This window comes from Sus scrofa, chromosome 13 (genome assembly GCF_054392235.1).
Source record: "Sus scrofa isolate SSC_HxYL_T2T_F1_AM1 chromosome 13, Sscrofa_HxYL_maternal_Yorkshire_Landrace_v2.0, whole genome shotgun sequence".
In the NCBI taxonomy this organism is placed as follows: Eukaryota; Metazoa; Chordata; class Mammalia; order Artiodactyla; family Suidae; genus Sus; species Sus scrofa.
The window spans coordinates 162,211,350-162,234,291 of NC_139395.1; the positions used below are offsets into that span (position 1 = coordinate 162,211,350).

At 34.2% G+C, this 22,942-nt stretch overlaps 2 protein-coding genes across 1 annotated transcript; one reads left to right on the forward strand and one right to left on the reverse strand.

Annotated features, from left to right (window-relative positions):
* SLC9C1 (solute carrier family 9 member C1) overlaps nt 1-22,942 on the forward strand; it is a 193,736-nt gene that overhangs the window by 66,996 nt on the left and 103,798 nt on the right.
* LOC100517427 (OX-2 membrane glycoprotein) lies at nt 276-22,656 on the reverse strand. Its single transcript, XM_003483321.5, has 6 exons — nt 22,540-22,656; nt 17,804-18,142; nt 16,778-17,077; nt 14,978-15,080; nt 12,991-13,075; nt 276-452 (listed from the first exon to the last, which is right to left on the reverse strand). Exons 1-5 carry the CDS (start codon nt 22,601-22,603, stop codon nt 13,000-13,002), a joined length of 882 nt encoding a protein of 293 aa, XP_003483369.1. The 5' UTR covers nt 22,604-22,656; the 3' UTR covers nt 276-452; nt 12,991-12,999.

The following is a 22,942-nucleotide window of genomic DNA, read 5'->3' on the forward strand; positions in this document are numbered from 1 at the left end:
TCTCAGAAGTGGCAACTGGGGAGACTGAAAAAGTGTTTGAAAAAATATGCACGTTACCATTTTCATTACACAGAGAGAGAAAAAGAAGGGGAGAGGTGGGAAGACATGAACTATTTCACTGCGTTTATGCTTGGAGGAATGGCAATCTGCGTTGTGGAGCGGGCACGTAAGGAAATGATTTTTGAGAAATACTATACAGTTTCTCCGATCACCACTGCTGAAAAATGCAAATATTTTAAAGCTGAGTTTAACTGATAGACACTTTACAAAATAAATGTATATTTACTTTTATTCAGAAACAAAGTATATATTTAAACCATCAATGTTGGAATGAGCTCTCCTTTCAGGATGTGACTGGGTTTTTTCTTTCCTGTGAGAGAAAAATCTTTTTCTTCCATTTGCATTGAGGATGAGGATTCTTCTTTTTCTGACAAGTTCCAGAGTCCTCGGATCTTAAAACAAACAAAAAAGCACAAACAGGTCAATGAAGTGTTCAATTCCTAAAGCCTTTTCTGTTTTCCTGCCACCACCTCTCTGATAAAGAGCTGGGACTGAGCTTTTACTCAGGGATCCGTGGGGTTGCAAGTCCCAAGTCTGTAAATAAAATAATGACTGATTTTTTTTTCCCCCTAGAAAAACAGACACATATTGAAAAGATTCATGGAGTGGCAAACAGGATACATAAGAGAAAGTCAGTTTATAGACATATTATGGTAAAATTAAGATCAGATTAAGGAAATCAAAGAAAAATTCAGAAAATTTCAAAAATGACAAGTAGAGACATCAAGGAAAAAGAATCAAAGTGACTTTAAATGTCACAAGGTAGTGACGGATGCAAGGAGACGAGTTCATTTTCAAATATTGAAGAAAAATAATTCTGAATTCTACTTTGTCTTTTATAAATATTGCTACAAAGGTATATTTAAAAATACCTCAGGCGTTCCTGCTGTGGCATAGCAAGTTAAGGATCCAGTTGTCTCTGTGGCAGTGAGGGTTCCATCCCCAACCCAGGCACAGTGGGTTAAAGATCTGCTGTTGAAGCAGCTATGGCCGGGATTCAATCCCTGGCCCCGGAATTTTTGTATGTTGTGGAAATTCCATAAAATATAAAAATAAAACCCCTTTAAATATTCTGATTAAATGTACTATTCATAGAGGAAAGTGCATAGATCATAAGTACTGCAATATGAATTGTCATAAACATACTTGCATTGCCAGAAGCAGATTAAAATCGGATCATTCTTATCTCTCCAGAGCCTGTCCTGCTGTCTTTGCCTACCCTTCCTGTCACTACCACTGGCCAGTCACCCTCTTACCTTTAATATTATCAACTAGGCTTGCCTGTTTGTCAACTTTATATTAATGATATCATAGGGTATGTCCTCATTTATGTCTTGGTTCTTTCACTCAACCATAGAATTTAAAAATTCATCCATGTTGTTGCATGTGGTTGTAGTTCTTTCATTCTCACTGCTATATTCTATCCCACTCTAAATGCTACAATTTATTTACTGTACCGTTACTAGACATTTGTTTGTTTTCCATTTTGAGGTTATTTTTTGTACTGGCACTATAAACAATCTTTTTTTTTTTTTTTTCCTTTTTAGGGCTGCACCCATGGGTATATGGAGGTTCCCATATGAGGAGGTCTAATCCGAGCTATAGCTGCTGGCCTAAGCCACAGCCACAGCCACACGGGATCCTTAACCCTTAACCCACCGAGTGAGGCCAGGGATCAAAGCCGCAACCTCATGGTTCCTAGTTGGATTCGTTCCCGCTGGGCCACGACGGGAACTTCTAAACAATCTTTTACTTGCTTTTCCTAAACATATGTACACCATTCTGTTAGATTATTATTTTTTGGTTTTTCCCAGTTTTATCTTTTCCTATCACTTTATTTTTAATCTTTCTCTATTCTTTTTCTCCCCCAAGTTTTTAGATAATATTTCGCTGGACACCAATTTTAAAATCTACTGAAATATTCTGTCTTAAATTTTATAAGCAAAATATTATAAAATGATAGGATTAAAAAAGATTTTCTTAAGCACATAATCTCAGAACATTTATTACATCAAAACTCTCCTTAAAAATAGTTTCAGGAGTTCCCATCGTGGCGCAGTGGTTAACGAATCCGACTAGGAACCATGAGGTTGCGGGTTCGGTCCCTGCCCTTGCTCAGTGGGTTGACGATCCGGCATTGCCGTGAGCTGTGGTGTAGGTTGCAGACGCGGCTCGGATCCCGCGTTGCTGTGGCTCTGGTGTAGGCCGGTGGCTACAGCTCCGATTCGACCCCTAGCCTGGGAACCTCCATATGCCGCGGGAGAGGCCCAAGAAATAGCAACAACAACAACAAAAGACAGAAAGACAAAAAAAGAAAAAAAAAAAAAATAGTTTCAAAAAGAGTATTCTAGAAAAAAAGAAAAATTCATCCAGGAGAAGTCTCCATAGAAAGAGATACAGAAAGGGTAAATAATATCAAAATTTATAATTGCTTAAAAAAAGCCAAGATTCCCCCAAATTGTATCTCTGTAATAAAATAATTCAACAATTCTAAACTACATGGAAGGTTTTAGGTAAGGGGCTGGGTAGTAAGATTATGAGAGTAGGTGAGAATCATGCCAAGATGTATATGTTTAAGAAATAGACATAAAAATTTAGGTTATTAGTAAGGGGAAAATATCAGAAGAATAATGTAAAATATGACTCCAGCTAACCAAAGAACATTTAACTTAATGAAAGACAGCATAGGAGAAAAGGGAAAAATGTTACCAATATGAAATATGAAGGTAAAAAAGTGGAAAAAGTCCTGTTATATTAGTAATTATGACATGTATGAATAAGTTAAAAACCCCAAAGATAGCCACTTGGGATATGGAAGGATGATCAAAAGTGGGGAGAAAAAAATCCTTACCATCATGGAGTATAAACACTGCTAATAAAAATTCTTTGGAGAAGTTCCTGCTGTGGCACAGTGGGTTAATGATCTGGTATTGTCTCTGTGGCGGCATGGGTTTGATCCCTGACCTGGAACTTCCATGCACCATGGGTGCAGCTGAAAAAAAAGTTTATTTGGACAAGAAGAAATGTACTTATACAATTTAATATTTTGCAAAAAAGGGGAAAATAACATTTAAAATTCTTGGACAAATTTAAAGGAGCACTCAGAGCTAATTTATCACTTTAAGTAGATACATCAGATGCTAATGCTGGACAAAAGAAGCAAATAGTGAACTCAGTGAAATAAGAAGGACATAATAAAATTACAGGCAAAAATCAATAAAAAGGAAAAAATTGAATAAATATAAAAGGATCTTTTTCTAGAGATTTATTGAACAAATCTATGCTAAAATTTACAAAGAAAAATAGAAAATAAAAAGAAACAATATAGAATAAAAGGTTAGAAATAATACTGATAAAATAAATAGAAAATAACAAGATATTATAAACAATCGTATCAATTTGAAAACTTTTGTAAGATGCAAAAAATTCTGAAAGTTACAGATTGCTCATAAGAATTTTAAAATTGGTGTTTTAACAATATAAAATCTTCCAATTCATGAACATGGAATGCTGTTCCATTTGTTTTATCTTCTTTAATTTATTTCAGTCATGTTTTGTAGTTTTCACTTTACAATTCCTTTTCTTAATCTTTTTTAAAAATTAAGGTATAGTTGATTTATAATGTTGTGTTAATTTCATGGATGCTAGTCAGGTTTGTTAACTGCTGAGCCACATGGGAACTCCTGTGTTAATTTCATACTAACAAGGTTTACAGCAAAGTGATTCAGTTATATATAATATATATTTTAATATATTCTATATACATTCTTCTTCAGATTCTTCTCCATTATAGGTTATTACAAGATATTGAATATAGTTCCCTGTGTCTTACAGTAGGTCCTTGTTATTGATCTATTTATTTTAGTAGTATGTATAAGTTAATTCCAAACTCCTAATTTATCTCTCGCCCCTCCACTCCACTATCCTCTTTGGTAACCACAAGTTTATTTTCTATGTCTATATTCTGTTTTGTAAATAAGTTCATTTGCATCATTTTTTTTTTAGATTCCATAAGACATTAGTGATATCATATGATATTTGGCTTTTCTGTCTGACTTACTTCACTTAATATGATAATCTTTACAATTATTAACCTCCTTACATATATTTCTAAGAATTTTATTCCTTTTGATGCCATTATAAATTATTTTTCCTAATTTCCTTTTCATATAAGGAAATTGTTGTTGGTGTAAAGAAACACAACTAATTTTTGTATGTTAATTTCATATCCTGTAACTTTACTGAATTTGTTTTAACGGGTTTTTTTTTTTTTTTTGAAGTCTTTAGGGTTTTCAATATAAGATCATGTCATCTGCAGAGACAATTTTACTTCTTCCTCACTGATTTCTATGCCTTATATTTCTTGTTCTTGCCTAATTGCTCTAGGTAGGACTTCCAATATTATACAAGTGGCAACAAGGGCATCCTTGCCTTATTCCTGATCTTAGAGGTAAAGATAAACCTTTTAGTTTTTCATTGTTGAGTGTGATATTAGCTATGGGCTTTTCATATATGGCTTTTATTATGTTGAGATACTTTCTTTCTATTCATGGTTTGTTCAGAGTTTTTATCATGAAGGTGTATTCAATTTTGTCAAATCATTTTTTTACAATGTTTTGAGATGATCATATGATTTTTATTCTTTATTCTGTTAACATAAAGTATCACATTAATTAATTTTCAGATATCAAACCTTCCTAGCATCCCAAGGATAGATCCCACATGGTCATAGTACATGATCAATTTACCTATTTATTTTTGTTTAGTTTATTCATTTATATATTTATTTCTACATATTTTCTTGAGATATAATAGACATACAACATGTATACGTTTATGATGTACAGAATAATGATTTGACTTACATGCATCATGAAATAATTACTACAATAAATTAGTAAAGATCCATCATCTCATATAGATAACAATAAAATAAAAAGGAAAAAAATTTTTTCCTTGTGATGAGAACGCAGTATTTACTCTCTGAATGACTATTGTATGTAACATAGAGCAATGGTACTTATATTTATCACATTGAGTATTACTTCGCTAGTATTTGTTTATCTTATAACTGGAAATTCATACCTTTTGACCAGCTTTATCCAATTCCCCTCCCTCCACCTCCCTACCTGTGGTAACCACAGATCTGATCTCTTTGTCTATAAGCTTGTTTGTTTGCTTATTTTTGGTGTCTAATAGACCCACAACAGTTCCTAGTGCACAACAAGGTGATTTGTTCATTCATTACAAAATGACTACCACATTATGTCTTGTTACCATCTAGACCATACAAAGATATTACATAATTATTGACCATATTCCCCTCACTATACCTTTCATACCCTATGAGTCTTTATTGTGTAACTAGAAGTTTGTATTTCCTAATATCACTCAGGTATTGCTCTCATCCACCTACACTATCCCCTCAGGCAACCATTTGTTTGTTCTCTGCATCTGTGACTGTTTCTTCATTATGTTCTTAAGTTTTGTTTGTTCTTTTTTTTTTTTCAGATTCTACATATAAGTGAAGTCAAATGGTTTTTCTCTGTCTGACTTATTTCACTTAGCATAATACCATCTAAGCCCATCCATATTGTCACAAATAGCGAGATTTCACTGTTTTATGGCTGAGTAGTATTTCATTGTGTGTGTGTGTATATATATATATATATACATACATATACAAATTCTTCTTTATTCATTCGTCTATCAATGGGACCTTAGGTTGCTTCCATATCTTGACTATTGTAAATAATGCTTTAATGAACATATGGGTGTATTCATATTTTCAAATTAGTGTTTTAATCTTCTTTGGATAAATACTCAGGAGTAGAATTTATTGTTCATATGGTAGTCTTATTTTTAATTTTTTGAGGAACTTATATACTATTTTTCATAACGGCTATATGAACTTACATTTCCACAAAGGTGCTTTTTTTCTCTACATCCTTGCCAACATTTATTATCTTTTTGATAATAGTCATTCTAACAGGTGCGAGTTGATATTTCACTGTGGTCTTGAGTTACATTTCCTTAATGATTAGCGATGTTGAGCTTGATGTCATGTGCCTGTTGGCCATCTGTATGTCCTTATTTGGAAAAGTATCTATTTCAGGTCCTATGCCCATTTTTAAATATGGTTGTTTATTAATTTATTTATTTTGATGGTGAGTTATATTAATTCTTTGTCTATTTTGGATATCAACACCTTATCAGATTTATCGCTTGAAAATATCTTCTCCGCAAATGTAGATGTCCTTTTCATTTTGATAGTTTCCTTCACTGTGCAAAAGCTTTTTAGCTTTTTAGTTTGATGTAGTTCCATTTATTTATTTATTTTTGTTTTGTTTCTCTTGCCTGAAGTGACAGATCCAAAAAAAAATTTGCTAAAACTGATATCAAAGAGCCAACTTCCTATGTTTTCTTATAGAAAGTTTTATGATTTTGAGTTTTACATTTATATCTTTAATCCATTTTTTTTAGTTTATTTTTGTATATGGTGTGTGAAAGTAGTCTACTTTGATTCTTTTGAACATAGCTATCCAGTTTTCCCAACACAATTTATTAAAGAGGCCCTTTTTTCCCTATTTATATTCTTGCCTCTTGTGTCATGGATTAACTAACCATACAAATGTAGGCTCATTTCTGGGTTCTGATTCTGCTTCATTGATCTATGTGTTTGTTTATGTGCTTGTACCACATTGCATTCATGACTATAGCTTCATAGTACAGTTTGAAATAAAGGAGTGTGATACCTCCAGCTTTTTTCTATTGTTTCATAAAAAGTAACTATTTGGGGTTCTCATGTTTCCAAACAAATTTTAGCATTATTTGTTTTAGTTCTTTGAAAACTGCCATTAGTATTTTGATAGGCTTTGCATTGAATCTGTAGATTGCCTTGCATAGTATGATCATTTAAACAATATGAATTCTTTCAATTCATGAACATGGTACTTCTTTCCGTATGTTTGTGTCATCATGAATTTCTTTATCAGCCCCCTATAGTTTTTCAAATACAGTTTTTTTTGCCTGCTTAGTTAGATTTATTCCTAGGTGTGGTATTCTTTTTGATGCAGTTGTAAACAGAATTGTTTCCTTAATTTCCCTTTTCAGTAATTCATTACCAATGTAGAGAAATGCAACAGATTTCTGTATATTAATTTTGTATCCTTAAACTTTACTGAATCCACTGATGAGTTTTAATAGTTTGTTGATGTCATATTTAGCATTTTCTATATATAGTATTATGTCATCTGCAAACAGTGACAGTTTTACTTCTTCCTTTCCAATTTGAATCCATTTTATTTCTTTTTCTTGTTTGGTTGCTGTGGCTAGGACTTCCAATAATGTGTTGAAGAGAAGTGGAAAGAGTGATCATTCTTGTCTTGTTCTTAATTTTAAAGGAAATGCTTTTAGCTTTTTACCATTGAAGATGATGTTAGCTGCGGGCTTGTTGTATGGTCTTTATGAAAAGTGTGTTCCCTCTTTGCCCACTTTGTTGAGTTTTTATCATAAATGGATATTGAATTTTGTAAAAGCTTTCTCTACATCAATTGAGAAGATCGTATGTTTTTTATTCTTTGATTTGTTAATGCAGTGTATCACATTGATTGATTTGGAGACATTGTACCATCTTTATATCTCTGGGATAAATCCCACTTTATCACAGCATATGATATTTTTAATGTTGAATTTGGTTTGTTAATATTTTGTTGAGTAGAAGTTCCCATCATGGCTCAGTGGAAACAAATCTGACTAGCACTCATGAGGAAGAAGTTCGATCCCTGGCCTTGCTCAGTGGGTTAAGGATCCGTCATCGCCATGAGCTGTGGTGTAGTTCACAGATGCACTTGGATCCTGCATTGCTGTGGCTGTGGTATAGGCCAGCAGCTGTAGCTCTGAATCAAACCCTAGCCTTGGAGACCCCATATGCCATGGGTGTGGCCCTAAAAAGACCAAAAAAAATTTTGTTGTTGAGTAAATTGCATCTACGTTCATCAGTGATATAGGTCTATAATTTCTTTTTATATGATATTTCGTACCATTTAGGTATCCAGGTGAAGCTGGCTTCATAAATGAATTCAGAAGCATTCCTTCCTCTGTAATTTTTTGAAATAATTTGAGAAGGATAAATGTTAACTCTTCTGTAAATGTTTAGTGGAATTTACCTGTGATGCTGTCTGGTTCTATTTCTTCTTGTTTCAGTCTTGGGAGATTGCACATTTCTAGGAATTTGTCAATTTTTTTTTTTAGATTGTCCATTTTATTGGCATATAATTGTTAGTAGTAGTCTTTAAGAGCCTTTGTATTTTTATGGTGTCCACCTTTATATCTTTAGTTGTAGAAGATCTTTTCTACTAGTCTTTAGTGATCCTCATTGATAGCTGCTTCTAGATTGTCTTAATTTTGGTGTGCCCTTGGGAGGAGCTTGAGGTCTTCCTCCACTACCATCTTGGCCAAGTCTAAGCCTGTTTGAGCCTTTAAATGTGATGCTAAATTCAGTTCATTGGTATTTTGTTGAGGATTTTTGCAATATATATATTTGTTAAGGATATTATCCAGTAGTTTTTCTTATCTTGTAGTGTCTTTGTCTGGCTTTGGCATCAACGTAAATCTGGTCTAATGAGTTTAGAATTATTTCCTCTTTTTAAATTTCTTGAAAGAGTTTGAGAAGTATTGACATTAATTCTTGTTTAAATGTTTGGTACAATTGTATAGTGAAGCCATCTGGTCCCAGATTTTTTTTGTTGGAAGGTTTTTGGTTACTGATTCAATTACCATACTAATTATAGGTCTGTTCAAACTTCCTACTTCCTCATAATTTATTGTTGATAACTTTTATGCTTCTAGGAATTATCTATTTCTTCAAGGTTTCCAGTTTTTTGGCATGTAGTATTTCACATGATCCTTTTTATTTCTATGCACCGGTCCTAATATCTCTTCTTTCATTTCTGATTTTATCTATCTTCTCTCTTTTTTTCCTAGTCTAATTGTTTTTCAATTTTGTTTATCTTTTTAAAAGCCAACAATTAGTTTTGCTGTTTTTTTCTGTTACTCTATTTTCTATTTAATTTAATCTTGTAACCTCATTCTGTTAACTTTGGGCTCAGTTTTTTCTTCTTTTTATAGCTCCTTAAGGAATAGAATTAGCTTTTTTAAATGTAATACCTACCAAAATTCCCATGGTATTTTTTTACATAAATATAAAAAGAAATTATATGATTCATTTGAAAGACAAAAACACTATGAATAGCCAAAGTCAATCTTAAAAAAGAAGAAGAAATCTGGAGCATAATACTTCCTAATTTCAGAATATAGTACAAAATTACAGTAATCAAAACAATATGTAACTGGGGTAAAGACAGATATACACATCAATGGAATAGAATAGAGAACTCAGAAATAAATGCACATGTATACAGTCAACCAATCTTTGACAAGGGTTCTAAGAACATATGATAGGGAAAGGATTGTATCTTGAACAAATGATTTTCATGTGCAAAAGATTGAAATTGGACCCTTAATTTACACTATAGAGAAAAGTCAACTCAAAATGAATTAAAGACTTATATGTAAGACTTGAAACTGTTCAACTCCTAGAAGAAAACATAGAGGAAAAATTTCATGACATTGAGTCTTGGCAATGATTCCATAGATGTGATGCCAAAAACACAGGCCACAAAAGTAAATCCATGGAACTATATCCATCTAAGAAGCCTCCATAAAGCAAAGAAAGCAATCAACAGAGTGAAAGGGCTACCTACAGAATGTAAGAAATGCTTCCAGGAGTCCTTAAGAGTCATAAAATCCATCACAAGCATGAAAATGTTATTTGTCATTGTCATTGATGACATTTAAAACTATAACTTATTCATGTGTTTTCCAGATATAGAACAGGAAATAATTGCTCAGATATACAGGCAAGTAGCTCCAGGATAGGCAATGACATTTGGTCAGTGTCAGGGTTTGTCCTCCACCTGAATCTTGGAAGTCTTGCCTCAGCCCCAAAGTGCTTGCACGTGAGACTGTTCTGAGCCCCTGATCCTTATTTCTTCCAATTATAGTCACATCAGCTGGCTAATGAGTTTTTAAAACTAGTTTTCATTTTATTTAGGGCATGTTTCCAGACATGTTTTTAATTTAATAATGCTAGTAATAAATGATAACATGACCTTGGAAAATATCTTTTTGCAGACCATATAACTGGTAAGGTTAATCTCCAAAACATACAAATGGCTCCTACAACACGCACAAAGAAGCAAAAAAAACAAAAAAAAAAACCCAAAAAACCCCTAATAATCCAATGAATAAACAGGCTAAGAATTTGAACGACTACTTCTCCAAAAAAACGATACTGTAACAGGTATGTGAGAAAATGGTCAATATCACTAGTCATCAGAGAAATGCAAATCAATGCCACTGTGAGATATCACCTGACATCTATCAGGGTGGCTATTATCAAAAATCCAAAGACTATAAGTGTTGGTGAGGATGTAGTGAAATTGGAACATTTGCTTGCTATTGTTAGGAAGGCAAAACAGTGCAGCCACTGGAGAAAACATTATGGAAGTTTCTCAAACAATTTAAAATAGAACCACATATGACCCAGTCTCACTTTTGGGCAATTATCCAAAAGAATTGAAATTAGGATCTCAAAGAGATACTTCTGTGTTCACTGCAACACTATTCATTAGCCAAGGTGTAGAAACAACCTAAATATTCATCTGCAGAAGAAAGGATAATGTAATATTATGTATATACATACTGGAATACTATTCAGCCTTAAAAAGAAGGAAATTCTGCAATATGTGACATCATAGATGAACTTCATGGGCACTATGCTAAGGAAAATAAGCCAGTCACAAAAGACAGATCCTGTGCTGTTCCACTTATGTGAGGTATCTAAAACAGTCAAATTCATATAATCAGAGTGTGAAAAGGTAGTTGCCAGGGGCTGGGGACAGAAAAGAATGGAGAATTACTAGCCAGTGGGCATAAGTTAAACAACATGAATTAGTTCTAGAAATCAGCTCTACAACATTGTACCATTAATCAACAATATTATATTGCACACTTAAAACATTAAGAGGGTAGATGTCATGTTGTGTTCTTACTACAGAAAAATAAAATGTTAAGAAATAGAAATAAAATGATGACAATCATAAAAAATTTAAGTTTGAATAAGCCAATAATTTTGAAAGGAACTCAAATGAAATCAAAGAATTCCCCTGCCAAAAAATCCATAGATCCAGATGGTTGTTACAGAATAGAAATCTCTGATCGTATACATGTTTCTAAAAGGAGAAATACTATATGACTAGGCTCTTTCTTTGAGTGTTAATTTCAAAATCTTAATTTGAAACTTCTATTTAAAAGCCAAGGAAAGAGGAGTCAAAAAAATAAAAATATAGTGCTGTTTTACTTATAAAGCAAACAAAAGGAGTTCCCATTGTGGCTTAGTGGGTTAAGAACCAGAACCATACCATACATGAGTATGCAGGTTTGATCCCTGGCTTTGCTCAGTGGGTTAAGGGTCCAGCATTGCTGCAAGCTGCATCATAGATCATAGAGGTGGCTCTGATCTGGTGCTGCCATGGCTATGGCATAGGCCAGCAGCTGCAGCTCTGATTTGACCCCTAGCCTGGGAACTTCCATATGTCACAGGTGCAGCCCAAAAAAGAAGGAAAGAAGGAAAGGAAGGGAAGGGAAGGAAAGAAGGAGAAAAAACTCCCAGAAGGGCTGAGTATTAGAAAAGTCTGTAAAAGTAATTTATCATATAATGAACTGCTTTAGAAAGTTCATGTCACTATCTCAGCAGGTACAAAAAATTACTTCTTATATGATAAAACCACAGAAAGTGGAAATAATGAAACATCTCCTAAACTTGATAATATGCTTAACGGCCAAACACTACAGCAAATATCATACTTGGAGAAATTTTAGACATGATTAGTAAATTCAGAAATGTTTTAAAGCAAATAATGTCATTACCTACAATGGAAAAATCTTTAGAACAACACAAAAACTTTGAATTAATAAAGAGTTTAGCAAGGTTTCCGGCTACAAGTTAACTTGCAAAATCCATAACTGTGCCTAAGCCAGTAATAAACAGCTATACAATTTCATTTAAAAAATAAGGTATCATTCAATATAACAAGCAAAATAAAAGTATCAAGGAAATAACTTAGCAAAAATTTCACCAAACCAACAGAGAGAACATTTTAAAGCTTTCCCAAAAGACATTCAGAAAGACTTGAATAAAAGGATAACATATTCATGAGTAGAGCAAATTACACTGTAAAGATAGCAATACTTCCAAATTTAAATTAATTTACAAATTCAATGTAGGACCAACCACAATTCCAGCTTTATTTTTTAAGAACTTAATAATAAACTTATTTCATGATATATGTGTATGTTTGTGTATTCCTGAATTGAAATATCCAGTTAAAAAAGAAAAAAGGGAAATCTCTTCTTACCATGTGTTAACAAATAACAAAAGATGATAGCAATATAACTATATATATTCATGAAAAAACATTAAACTGTGGAACAAAAGTTCTACCTGAGAGAGCTAGAAATAAATCTCATCAGTAAGGAAAGGAAAGATGGTATAGTAGTTGACCTTAGGAAATCCAGATCATTATATGATGAAATCAACACTATGGTATCATCTACCTTATGTATAAAGGTTTAAGGATCTAAACAGAAAATAGAAAAATATGAAGCTAATAAAAATGATTATATTTTTGTGAATTTAGGTGGATGAAGACATTAATAAGACCCCACTGATTCATGAAACTGGATATATAAATAAATCTTTTTTATTTATTTTTAAAATAGAATTTTTAAAATAATAACTGCTGCCTTTAAATGGATGGTTTCATATAGAAGTATACACAATGACAAAATCATACATCTTCCAGTTACCTGTGTCCATTAGGGTGTGTGGTCCATTAGTGCGCCCATGTCAGGCTGTTTCAGCTGACATGTGGTTTCACTCCCATTCTCAGACCTAGAGATACAAAGACTGATTTTATCCATAAGATGAATATAACCCAAACTCTCCCCCTAACGGCAGTACATTGTAAGAGCATGCTATGAATAAAAAATTAGGAGATTCAGACTCTTTTGACAGATCAAAATATCCTTTCAATAATTTTTTTTGTATTTTTTTTAGGACCATACCAGCACATATGGAAGTTCCCAGGCTAGGGGTCCGATGGAGCTGTAGCTGCTGGCCTATGCCATAGCCAACAGCAACACTGGATCTGAGTCTTGTCTGTGACCTATACCACAGGTCACTGCAATCCTTAACCCACTGAGCAAGGCTAGGGATCAGACCCCCATCCTCATGGATACTAGTCAGGTTCATTACTGCTGAGCCACAACAGGAACTTCCTCAATAATATTTTTGATCATTGATTTTTTTTTTTTTTTTTTTTTTTTTTTTTTTTTTTTTTTTTGCTGTACCCACAGTATGTAGAAGTACCCAGGTCAGGGGTTGAATCAGCACCAAGCCACTGCAGTCACAGCACCCGATCCTTAATCTGCTGAGTCACAAGAGAACTCCTGATCATTTATTTTTAATAACATTTTGATATGGTTTGTCTTCTTGGGGAACATGCTCACTATACAGCCAAATTTATACCTCTAGTCCTTATCTACTCTGTAAATTCCAGATTCATAAATTTGGATTCTTGCACTCTCTTGTTTTAAGTACTTCAATGGATTGATATTGCAGACAGTTAAAAACCCAAATGTCTTTCCAGGCCTGTGGGTCTTACCTGTTCAGGCCCCCATTTCTATTTCTAAACAATTGTTGTAGTCACACTGACCTTCTCATTTTCCTTGGGACACTCCAAGCTCATTCCCACTTGGGGACTATACTAACTCTTTTTTTTGTTCTAGAACACTTTTTGCCCAGAATTTTACTCACAACTTTTTTTTTTTTTTTTTTTTTTTGTCTTTTCTAAGGCCACACCTGTGGCATATGGAGATTCCCAGGCTAGGGGTCTAACTGGAGCTGTGGCTGCCAGCCTACATCAGAGACACAGCAATGTGGGATGCGAGCCTCATCTGCGACCTACTCCACAGCTCACAGCAATGCTGGATCTTTAACCCACTGATCGAGGCCAGGGATTGAACCCACAACCTCATGGCTCCTAGTCGAGTTGGTTAACTGCTGAGCCATGACAGGAACTCCGCAAGTTTTTTTTTTTTTTTTTTTTTAACCCAGTTCTCAGTTTAAATATCACCTCCTCAAAAAGACCACTCAACATAAATTAACACATAATCTCTTTCAAATATATCACCCTACTTTATTTTCTAAATAATACTTATCAGTACCTGATATTTTCTCATTTCTTTGTGTCTTTCCTTGACTGCCTCTCCCTACTGAGACATAAGCTTCTGAAGGCAAAGAACTTGTTGGTTTTAGTTGTGACTCTGTCTCCCACATTAAGAACAATACACAGCAATATATGGATAACTGAATCTATATTTTATTATATTAGTCCTATAAGGTAAGATTGCTGCCATCTTACTATGGCTTTGTTGAGTAGATTTATCTCAGGTTTCCAATCTCAGCCTTTTTTTCACCACCTAGTGGTCTTCTGCCCACCAGCTGCCTGAAGTCCATGTGTTCTCTCCTGTAAAATCTGCTCTCAAGAAAAAAATCTTAAACTCAATTTTTGTAAGCATAAATGATTATTAACAGCCTACCTTTATAACAATCCAAGTAGGGTATCATTTTAATAAGGATAAATCCCTGACTGCAAAAATTGCCAAGGATATGGAAAAAATTTTTCCGTGATGAATTTTTCCAGAGCTGTTGGAATTGTCTTTTCTTTTTAAATTGAAAACAAGTCCTATTTTATCTACCTTCCCTATCGAAACAAGGAGCAATACAACTTACTTTTTCTTTCTCTGAATAATACAGATGATGATAAATGAACTACATAGAACAGTGATGAATGCACCAACTTTAGGCAGCCAATTATAAGAAAAACCAGCAGTACCTGAAAAACAAAAACCAGAAACATGTTCTTTGGGATTATACTTCTTTTTATACATGGTACCACAATTTTGGTACCTTTAATCTGCCATGTTGTTGTGATTTACCATTGCTTTGTTGACATTCAAATTGATACTATAAAATTATTTGCCATATTCCTTTTCATAAAAGAATATATTAATATATATTCAAATTGAAGACAGATAATATTTATTATCATCCTAAAAGAAACATAAATTTGGAGTTCCCACTGTAATGCCATGGGATCAGAGGCATGTGTGGTTCTGGGACTCAAGTTCAATCCCTGGCCTGACAGAGGGTTAGGGATCCGATGATGCCACAGCAACAGCAGCTCAGATCTGGTCCCTGACTTGGAACTCCATATGCCATCAGGTAGCCAAAAAAAAGAAACATGAAATTAAAATAATGGTGGTAGAGGCAAGTGGGGGAATTGTTGGAGTTAAAGATTTATGGCACCTCTAAATTATTATTCTAGATTTGAGAAGATATTATTTCCTTAAAATAGGAAGAGAAAGGTCTGAATTAAAGCAATTTTACTTTATTTTATTTGCTTTTTAGGGCCACACCCATAGCATACGGAAGTTCCCAGGCTAGGGGTCAAATCAGAGCTACAGCTGCCGGCCTACACCACAGCTACAGCAACACAGGATCCGAGCCGAGTCTGTTACCTACCACAGCTCACAGCAATGCAGGTTCCCCGACCCACTGTGCGAGGCCAGGGATCAAATCCACATCCTCATGGATACTAGTTGGATACACTTCTACTGCACCACAATGGGAATTCCAGAATTAAAGCAATTTTAATTTGTAAAATTAATTTTAAATTGAAAAAGCAGTTCAAAATTATAACTCTGATTGTCAAAAGAAGAAAAAATCTAATGAAAGCGTTTGAAGACAAATTTTAGAAACTCTTACAGATAGCCTAAAGAAAACGCTAAGTATTTTAATGCTTATGTAATTGAGATTTATCAAAAGAGACTATTAGATCGACAAGGTAAAGTCTCAAAGAAATGAGAAAATAGAGTTGAAGGATTTGAGTCTCCAAATTGAATGAGCTCCTCAAATGTCCATCATGTTAGAATATTTTTAAAAAGACAATAAAAACAGCACTAAGAAGTTTTGAAACTCTAAGAATAAAGAGAAGACACTATGTTACTAATAGGATACAGTGATACTTACTCTTACAAGTATCAGATTGACCTTTGACTTCTCATCAATAGTAATAGTAATAATAATAATAGTAATAATTGCTTTGCTGGTCAAAGCAATGGAGAAGTACTCTAGAATTTCTGAGGTCAGAAGGATGATTAAACTAAAGTTGTGTAACAGGCAAGAAAGACTTTCTATGGTGAATGAAACAAAAAACAGGTTTAACCTTGCTGTTGAAGGTTTCAGAGTTAAGCAGCAAAAGAACTATTTTGAGAAGAAAGGAATTATATTGAGAGGGGCAAAAGTTGAAGGAGCCTTAACATTGACTGTGGCAGAAATTCAGTGGAAGCACGTAAGGGAGATCAACTAAAATTTTGCCATGTAAGAACAGTTACGCCTGGAAGCAGGGCTGGGATATGTGATTCTTTTAACCACGTGTATTACCTTGATTTACATTTTTAAAGATAGGTGACTACGGGAGTGAATGTTAAAGATAGATATCCACCCTTGTTGACTGTTACGTCTACTTACATTCTTGTTTGACTGACAGAGGAATGATCTTCTCTTCATTCCTTAGAGGATGATCCATGTGCACAATCAGGTGTTGGATTCCTAAGGACCTCACAGTCTCCAAGGAGACGTTGTACATTTTAGTGATAGTAACTGTGCCATTGGGGTTCAGAGCAAGGGATTCCTCTGGTGGATTCATCAAGATTTGTAATGGGAACAGAGATATTTGAGGAGCAGGTTTTCCCACAGCTGAGTAAGTAAATCTAAGAAAATCTTCAGAGTCAAGATTGGACTGCAGTTCAGTTCTTAATTCAGATACAGCTGAGGCAAAAAAAGAGAAACAAAATTAACTATAAAAATGTCACCCTAGATTTCTACGGTGTTAAAGCTGGACTGCCCAAGGTTTTTATATAAAACTAGAATGTTGAAAACATGTCCATCTCAAATATCTCTCCTTGCATATTAAAAAACTTTCCATTTCCATCTTCTATACCCACTATCCTCCAATTTGAGAGGAACAGTTGGTATCTCAACCTTAAAATCATAGTATATAAGCTCCTAATACTTGAAGTTTATAGAAACACAATGAGGGACCACTATGATAACATCACCAGCCCTTCATTGTTTTGTTAATTTGAAGATTGGGAAATCCTTATTCTCTTAGCATCCTCTTTTCCTCTCTTTCTCCTTCTCCACTGTTTCTTTTTCTTCTCCTCCCTTTCCCAATGAACATCCTGATGCCACTCATGAGATTTATCCAATGGATTAAAGCCAGTGCAGTGTAGTACAAAAAAAAAAAAAAAAAAAGAAAAAAGAAAAAAAGGTAGATGAAAGGGCAAAAGACCTACATGCCATGCCTGGTCTTGCACTGTGTAAAAATGGGCAAATCATGTAACCATCATTGTCTTCTGTTTTTCTCTCCTGTATAATAAAAGACTTGGCCTGAATGACCTCTATTACAGTCTTTCCTTCTCTAAAATTTTTCTCTGGATCTTATACAAAGACCACAACCCCATGATTTTGACTCCACATAAAACATTTATATACTTATAATGTTAAGGCAGATTTGTCCTCCGTGGCTTCCATGTGGGAATACATTGAATAGACATTTGTAGCAGGCTTCATCTTCAAATGTCACTTCACGGATAGTAATGAAGGAGGAATTGGGTTCAATGGCCTCACAGTGCAGCCGATCTGTATATGGGGGAAGAATCTTTTCTCCATATTTACTGCTATATGTGCCAATATTTTGCGGCAAAGAATCTTGGATCTTCTGCCAGGTAATTTGCATAACATCTGCTGGAGTTGTTAAATTGCAGAAAATTGTCACATTTTCTCCCAATACAGCTGTCTCATTATTATTGTGTTTTATCCTATGTAGATTACCTGAAAATAAAACCCAGTATGAATTGAGAAAAATGTACTTTCATATGAACCTAGACTTACTCCTATCATAGCACTGATCTCTTTATTTTATAATTATCTTTCTATTTGCCTCTCTTCCCCCATTAGAAACTAAACTCTCCTATCTTCTTATATACATATAAGAAGAAAACATAGAAGGAAATCTAGGTAACCTTGGGTTTGGTGATATTATGAAATACAAAACCAAAAGTATGATTCATGAATGAAAAAAAATTCACGAGTTGGACTTCATTAAAATTTTGTTTAGGGAAAGACAAGGTTATGAGAATATAAATATAAGCCACAGATTGGAAGAAAGTATTTGCAAAAATACATGTGATATAGGACTTTGTCTTAGGCCTTTCACACTGCTATAACAAAATATCAGACTGGGTGGCTTATAAACAACAGAAATTGATTTATCGCAGTTCTTGAAGTTGGAAGTCTAAGGTTAGGGTGCCAGTATGGTTGGGCAAGTTCTCTCTTACAATTTCTAGACTTCCCACTGTATCCTCACATGGTGGCAGGGACTAAAAAAGTTCTGTGGATCTTCTATAAGAGCACTAATCCCACTCATTAGAGCTCCACCCTCATGACTTAAACACCTCCCAAAGGTCCCACCTATAAAACCATTACCTTTGGGGATTAGGATTTCAGTATATGAATGGGGGTGGGGGTTGCATGAACATTTAGACCATAGCAGACTTGTTATGCAAAATATGCAAAAAAATAAGAAAACAACTTAATTAAAAATTAGGCAAAAATCTGAGCAGACACCTTTCCAAAGAAGATATACAAATGGCAAACAAGTACATTAAAAAATGCACAAAATCTTTTTGTCATCTGGAAATTGCAAATTAAAACAATAATGAGATCCTATTACATGTTTATTGGAATGGTTAAAAAAATTACAACCCCAAGTGCTGATGAGAACACGGCCAAAAAGAAGAACTTTCATTCACTGCTAATAGGAATGAAAAATAAAATGGTAGAGCTACTTTGGATGATAGTTTGACAGTTTCTTATAAAAATATCCTACCATATGATTCAGCAATTATAGACCTATGTTTTTACTCAACTTATTATAAAACTTATATCCACATAAAAATCTGCATGGACATGTTTATAGCAGCTTTACTCATAATCACCAAAAACTGAAAGCAACCAACACGCCTTCAACAGGTGAATGAGTAAACAAACTATACATTTATACAACAGGATGTTTTTCAGCCATAAAAAGAAATGAGCTACCAAACCACAAAAGACATGAATAAACCTTAAAATGCATATTGCCAAGTGAAAGTAGCCAGTATAAAAAAAAAAAGAGATACATACTATATGATTCCAATTATATGCCTTTCTCGAAAAGGTAAAACTATAGAAATAGCAAAATAGCAGTGGTGGCCGGGGCGGGGGGTGTTCAGTGGGGAGGGTTGAATGGGTGAGGAACAAGGGAGTTTTAGGGCTCTATTGTGTGTGATACCATAGTGGTCCACAAATGACACGCATTTGTCAAGATTTATAGCACATAAAGCAAACTCTTTTTGCCTTTTTTTTTTTTTTTGTCTTTTTGCCTTTTCTGGGGCCACTCCCATGGCATATGGAGGTTCCCAGGCTAGGGGTCTAATCAGAACTGTAGCCACTGGCCTACGCCAGAGCCGCCTCAGCAACGAGGGATCAGAGCCGCATCTGCAACCTTCACCACAGCTCACAACAACGCCAGATCCTTAACCCACTGAGCAAGGGCAGGGAGCGAACCGGCAACCTCATGGCTCCTAGTTGGATTTGTTAACCACTGCGCCACTGGGAACTCCCACAAAGTAAACTTTAATGTGCATGATTTTAAAAAATTTAGGAGACTGAGGATCCCAAGGAGTGAAGGCTATAATCTGAAAATCTAATTTTATCATAAATGTATCCTATGTACACATAAGAATTGATAGTGTATACACTTAACATTATGTAATTAAAATGACATTTTTACCTCTGTGGTCTTCTTCACCAAAATTCATAACCACAGTCCAATCAAGAGAAAAACATCAGACAAATTTCAATAGAGGATAATTCTACAAAATACTTTACCAGTACCTCTCAAGATGAGTTTATCAGAAACAAGGAAATCCTGAGAAACTATCATAGTCAAAAAGAGCCTAAGGAGACATGACAGAGAAATGCAGTGCAGTATCCTGGATGGGATCTTTAAAGAGAAGAAGACTTTAGGTTAAAAACTAAGGAAATTTGAATAAACTGTGGACTTTAGTTATAAATAATATATCATATTTAATTTACTAATTATTACAAACGTACCATAGTAATGCAAAATGTTAATAATAGGACGAACTGAATAACAAGAATTTGGGAACCCTGAACTATCTTCTCAATTCTTCTGTAAGCCCAAGATTCTTCTAAAAAAATAAAACATTTTAAAGAAACAATCATAGTTCTATATATGTATCTTCAGTAATTAAATGGAAAATAAAAACTTGAAAGCAGCATTTACAATACCATCTCTGAATAAAAAGAAAAAAAATTCACAGAAATAACTCAATTGAAAGATACATAAAACTTCTCCACTAAAATCTATATAACATATCTAAAAAAACACCACAAATGAGTGGAAAGATACATTAGATCATAAGTAAGAAAAAGCATAAAAATATAAAACCTTTCCAAACTACTTCTATATTTATTTATTTATTTATTTATTTATTGCTTTTTAGTGCTGCACCCATGGCATATGGAGGTTCCCAGGCTAGGGGTCAAATCGGACCTACAGCTGCCAACCCAACTTACAGCACATCCATGCAGAAATGCAGGATCCAAGCCACATCTGCGACCTACACCACAGCTCACGACAAGGCCAGATCCTTAACCCCTGAGCAAGGTCAGGGATCGAACCTCATGGTTCCTAGTCAGATTCATTTCCCCTGCACCACAATGGGAACTCCTCCAAACTGCTTTTAGATTTAATACAAATCTAATAAAAATTCAAGCAGTTTTGGAGTTCTTATTGCAATTTAGTTGGTTAAGGACCCAATATTGTCTCTGTGAGGATGTGGGTTCGAGCTCTGGCCTCGCTCAGTGGGTTAAGGATCTGGTGTTGTTGTAAGCTGCAACGTAGGTCACAGACGCAGCTTGAATCTGGTGTTGCTGTGGCTATAGCATAGGCCTGCACCTGCGGCTCCAGTTTGACCCTTAGCTTCGGAACTTCCAGATGCCATAGGTGTGGCCATTAAAAGAAAAAAAATTAAAGCAGTTTTTCAAAAAAGTTTTAATTCCTGAAATTGAAAATCTGATTCTAAAAAAAAAAAAAAACAAAAAAAAAACAAAGCAATAAACTGAAGACATAGTATTCAGACATAAAGCTAAAGTAATGCGATGTGATATGGATTCAAGGATAAGCAAATAGATTAAAATGATAAAATAGAGTCAGAAACAGACCCACACATATGTGGTCATTGGATATTTATGACAAATAGGACAGACACTACATAGGAATGGGAAAAAGATGATCTTTCCAATAAATGATAATGTGTAAATTGAATAACTCTTTGGAAAAATTATATATGGACTCTCATCTAAGACCAAAGACAAAAGTCTATTTCAAATGTATTCAAAGTTTAAATGTGAAAGATAAAGTACAGCTTTAAAAACAAAATATTATAGAACATTTGTTTGGCTGGATTAGCCAACGATTTCTTAAACAGGACACTTATCAACAGTTATTTGATGACTTATGAAGCTAAATTCAAATGACACTTCCCCCTGGGAAAAGTCCTTAACTAGAAGTTATCATGATATTTTCCTCTGCTGTCCCTGTAGAACACCAGTTATTGCCTTTACCATGAACCAACCTATTTCAGATGGATCTGAGTTGAATATCTTTAATCAAATTATTTTTAAATGACTAAAAAATAAGAGGACTTGAATATTTATTAAATCTTTAATGGGTTTCAGGTGTACCTCAGTTTGTACTGATAATCAACCCCACAAAAAACCCCAACAGATTTGATAACAAAAATGAAAAACTTATTAATGACCAAGAATAATCTCAAAATAAGTCAAAATTCAAAAGCTAAAGGGCTGCAAGGAACACAAAACTAACAACTAACTAAACTTGCTCACTTGCTTTCAGCAGGTTTCTGGTTCTCTAGTTAGAGATACTTGGGCTCACTTCAGAAACAGAGCTCATTAAATTTCTTTCATTCTCTGTTTATGAAATCACTAATTTAAATATGCTCAACTTAAATGATTTGCTAGTTGCTGACAACTTGGATAGCTACCTGATTAACAAGCAAACCCAAATATAATATTAAAAAAAAGACCTGCAGCCTGGCATTTATTTGCCAAACAAATTTGAGAGAAAAAGTGAAAATTACCTGATCCTTGTACCCAGAGGGGAAGCATGAGGAGCTGGATAATAGGATGGAGTGGAAAGCCCATGAAACTTGACGATAAAATCTTCACTAACTTTCAGAATATTTCATTTTCTAACTGAACTTTGGAACTGAAATGGACCGTTTGGGTCCTTCCTGCTAAATCGGTTACTCAATAACTGCTTGTAAAAGTATATTAAGATATCTTGATTTTTTTAACTTCCTTGTCTGCCAATTCTATTTAGAGTCTTAAGTCTATGCATAGTATTTTACATAAACATATTTGTCTGTTCTGTAGTTGTCACACGATTCATACACAGTCTCAAAACTTACCTGCTAACTTGCAAGAAAATTTAATTTTAGCTCTCCTTTTAGGAGTGTTACTAACCTTTTCCCAGTCTTTTAT

Bases quoted from the DNA above. Each gene is read 5' to 3' on its own strand.
- LOC100517427 (XM_003483321.5), bottom strand. From the start codon at position 22,603: ATGGGCTTTCCACTCCATCCTATTATCCAGCTCCTCATGCTTCCCCTC. The intron at 17,078-17,803 runs GTATATAAATGT...TTTTTGCCTCAG, and splicing joins AATCTGCCTTAACATTATAA to CTGTATCTGAATTAAGAACT. The intron at 15,081-16,777 runs GTAAGTAGACGT...TTTGTTTTTCAG, and splicing joins TCTGTCAGTCAAACAAGAAT to GTACTGCTGGTTTTTCTTAT.